The sequence below is a fragment of the Nematolebias whitei genome, chromosome 11 (assembly GCF_014905685.2).
Source record: "Nematolebias whitei isolate Nwh7 chromosome 11, NemWhi1, whole genome shotgun sequence".
Lineage (NCBI taxonomy): Eukaryota > Metazoa > Chordata > Actinopteri > Cyprinodontiformes > Rivulidae > Nematolebias > Nematolebias whitei.
Genome location: NC_056508.1, coordinates 30600936 through 30605102, shown reverse-complemented (window position 1 = coordinate 30605102; position 4167 = coordinate 30600936). Strand labels below are relative to the sequence as shown.

Below are 4167 nucleotides of genomic sequence, written 5' to 3'. Positions count from 1 at the left end.
CTCCCCTGCCACAACCTTACAGTCCCCAATCTCTCTCAGGTTTCCTCATCTACACAGAATGTAGTCTACTTGTATTCCTTCCTCTGCTCCTTTAGGTCACTCTATGTTATTCCTCCTTTTGGAAAGATGTGTTGACTACAGTCATTTTCATTCCCTTGGCCAAATCTACCACCATCTGTCCTTCCTGGTTTCTTTCCTAGACACCAAACCTACCCATCACTTCCTCATCCCCTCTGTTTCCTTCACCAACATGTCAATTAATGTCTGCACCAACCACTCTCTTCTCCCTGGGAATATTCTCTATCACTTCATCTACAGTAGATTCTTCCAAAATTTCTCTTTCTCCACCACATCACATCTAACCTGTGAAGCATAACCACTCATGTTTAACATCAGACCTCCTACTTCTATCTTCAGACACATCCCTCTGACACCCTTTTCACCTCTACATTCTTTGCCAACTCCTCCTTCAGGATCACCTACCTGTATACTGCATTTCGCTTTCTATCCACACCATGGTAAAGCAGTTTAAACCCTGCTCCAATGCTGCGAGCCTTGGTCTCTTGGACACATAAAACATCTACCTTCCTTCTCTGCATCATGTCAGCCAGCTCTCTACCTTTGCCTGTCATTGTCTCACATTTAGAGTTGCTACCCTCAGTCCTACATTCTTGACTTTCCTCTTCTCCCTCTGTCTCTTGACATGTTTCCCTCCTCCTGGTCTTCGGCTAACAGTAGCACAATTTCAGCTGGCACCATTTGTCAACAGCACCGGTGGAAATTATTGTTAACCCGGGCCTCGACTGATATGGTATGGTGTCACTTTCGCTTTGATGAATTTGCATTTTTGGCAAAAGAGTTACACGTCGGATGCCCTTCCTGATACAACCCTCACCATTTACCTGGGCTTGGGACTGGCACAAGAGATACACTATGGTTCTTTTTTAAAAGAACCACTGTCCACTGAATTACAATTCAAGATGGTCGCAACAACTCAATGCACTTTGTAGATATTTAGTTGAATTTTGGCGTGGTAGTAGCAGAGAGTCATCCTCATCACATGCTTCAAGCGTCCACAGATAATTCTCATTCAATGATCTAAATATGGAATGACAGGCGGCGGGCGATGTGCATTCCTTCAAAAAAACCACTAAGCCTTTGATGTTAAGGGTGAACTATTTCACACTCCACGTGCAGTTTTTAGCTCCTCACAGATTCTTCCTTGCGTTATAAAATAATCTCGTGCGCGTGTGACAGTCCTCCTCTGTGATGGGAGCTCAGATATGAGCAGTGAGGCAGTGAGGGGGGGTTCACCACCGCCCGCCGCTCCTGCCTGACGTCAGCTGGCTCTCCGCTCCTCCGGACTCAGCGCCGCGTAAAAATGCTGCTCTCCGTGCCGCCAAGGACAGGAATCAGCCCTTACAGCGGCTACACCGGCAAACTCAACAACAGGAAGGTAAAAGTCGCAGCCTGAGCCTGGAGCTTCCAGCTCCGGGACTAAACAAGTCTTTTTATTTAGTTTGTAGGAAGTGGGCTGGAAGCGCCGCTCGGGTGTTTTTAAGCTGCAGTGTCCTTGAAACCGGACCGCGTTACAACTCCCTCTCTCCTTCTCTATGTGTTTGTATGTTTGTCTCTCACGAGCTGCAGTTTGCTTATCCCTCTGTTCCAAACTACAGCAGGGCCTGTTCCATCGCTCCCTGCGGGTTGTTGGTGTTGGTTGTTGGGAGACGCGGCCGCGGCGTCTCTTCCTCCATTCGCAGAGAGAGTTCAGTTTTTACTGATGTCCCTGACGCTCCAAGCCCCTTTCAGCTTCCTGTGCACTTTTATTATGAACTCGAACAGCAACGCGCGTTCTTGTTCGGCGGGTTTTTTATTGAATTTAACAAGTTTGGAGTGTTTTTTTGTTTCTTCTTCCCTCTCCTCTTTTACGCGTACGCCCCACCCCTCGCGTAAAGGAGAGGAAAGTTACCGAGCCTGCCGTAGATGATCGGTGCTTCCACAAACTGTTCAGCTTAGACTTGCTGTTAGATTTTTTTGTTAGTACTGCCCTTTCAACCTCAATTTTCTTGCACTACTGAGAGTCACTGGCCACTTTATTGTTTCACGCTGTTCTTATTTTGAACTTTTTTTTTGCGCACAAGGGTTCAGCGCATATGCATTTAAAGCACCCTTGTAACTATTGTGTTCAGAACGTTTTGTTCTCTATTTCCTCTCGCAGCTTTGAAATAAAACGTGTAGTTTGTTTGTACTCCAAAACACGCAGCACAGTTGGGAGTACTGTGAGCTGACTTTTGGTAACAGTATGTAGACAAAAATGTGCTACATGGAGGGGAACCAACCAAAAGGAAATCCATGGGTTTTTGGTGAAACAGATGCAAGAAGCTCTTTGGAGTGCGTCATCATACATACATCATTTAATGTTTCAAGGGATGGCAGAAAGTTGGACATTACATGTCTGAGTTGGCTTTTACGGTTTTTACGCAAGCTTAACTTGCAAGGATTTTCATACTTTTCTTCTTAATGTTCAGCAGACAGATAATGAGCTCTAACTTCTGAGCAGTTAAAAAAAATTATATCTTATGAAAGCAAACTTATTTATTCCCTATATAAAATGTAGTTTTTTTTTATCTTCTTTTTATTGATAAATGGTAAATGGACTGCACTTATATAGCGCCTTTTTATCTTATCCAAATACTCAAAGCTCTTTACACTACAATCTGTGTCCTCATGTACCCATTCATACATCACTCTATTAGATCTCTACAAAGCTAATTGAACAAATTATTATAAAGAGAATAATCAGAGCTTTATCACATTCATACACTGATGGGACACACATCAGAGGCAATGAAGTGTTTAGTGTCTTTCCCAGGGACACTTCGGCATGTGACTGCTGGTGGATTTGAACCCCCAACTCCTGCAATGGAGGACGACTGCTCTAACCACTCAGCCACAGCCGCCCTTTGGTATCTCATTTTATTATTAATAGCTTTTTCAAATCCTCCAAGAACGCAGAGCAAAGTTCATAGACTAGATATATTTGACTTCAAAAGATTCTCTTTAACACCTTGATTTATTTTAACTTCTAACTCAATCTTAACAAAAATTAAAGAAACAACAACAAAATAATACACTAATTTATACATTAGTCTTCTGCTGCTCAAGAACTTTTTAAGATTTAGCGTAATCGTTTGTTTGAAGCTTACATTTCCAGTCGACTGTACGTTTTTGTCTGCCTCTTGTTAACTTGCCAGTCAGGGAGTGAGATTCATAGGGGTTTGGTTACCATGGTGACCATGCAGAGCTATCTATCTTGGTTGGCATTACACTCTATAAACAGCTTATACAAAACATGTAAGCATTTTTCTTGTTTTTGATTATTAAGTTCAAGTTCAAGTAGGTTTTATTGCCATTTCATCACATGTGGTACATGAGGTGGAATGAAATTGTGTACACAGGGTCCCAGTTACATCCAACAACAGCAAAAATACGGTGTAAAAAGAAACAATAAATAAGGATCTAATACTCTAAATGCTAATAGTGCAACACAATACACCAAACAACAGCAGCTAGAAACATGAGTTTGTGTGAGTAGATGAGTATGAATAAATACAGCAGCATGAAATGATCAGCAGCACGAGATCAGCAGCACGGATAATCAGCAGCGCATATCACCAATCAAAATGACATTACAGTGATTTTTTTTTTTCACAGTGATTATTCTGGTTAGAGATTCACGAGTAATAGCTTCAGGGTAGAAGCTGTTGCTCAGTCTAGTGGTTCTACACTTAATGCTTTGCAACCTCCTGCCTGAGAGGAGTGGGACAAAAAGTGTGTGCTGGGTGAGTGGGGTCCTTCATGATGCAGGTAGCTCTCTTACTGCATCTGGAGATGTATATGTCTGTGAGGGTGGGGAGACTGACTCCAACAGACTTCTGTGCAGCCTTCACCACTCTCTGCAAAGCTTTTCTTTCTGCAGCTGTGCAGCCTCCATGCCACACGTTGATGCTGGAGCACAGGATGTTCTCCACTGCACACCTGTAGAAGGAGGTGAGGATTACAACATTTTGTTGGACGTTTGGTCAGTAGGTTCATGGGAAGCCCTTAAGAATTTTTTTCTAGCTTGTGGCTGCTGGTTCATATATATATATATATATATATATATAT

At 42.7% G+C, this 4167-nt stretch overlaps 1 protein-coding gene across 3 annotated transcripts in view; it reads left to right on the top strand.

Annotated features, from left to right (window-relative positions):
• Positions 1-1331: 1331 nt before the first annotated feature.
• The window catches only part of LOC119416953 (RNA-binding motif, single-stranded-interacting protein 2), a 22415-nt gene continuing 19579 nt past the window's right edge, over positions 1332-4167 (top strand). For all 3 annotated transcript variants that reach the window (XM_037684155.1, XM_037684154.1, XM_037684153.1), the window contains exon 1: positions 1332-1456. In XM_037684155.1, coding sequence (XP_037540083.1) covers positions 1382-1456 — 75 coding nt within the window. In that variant the 5' untranslated portion in view covers positions 1332-1381. The remainder of the gene's footprint in view (positions 1457-4167) is intronic.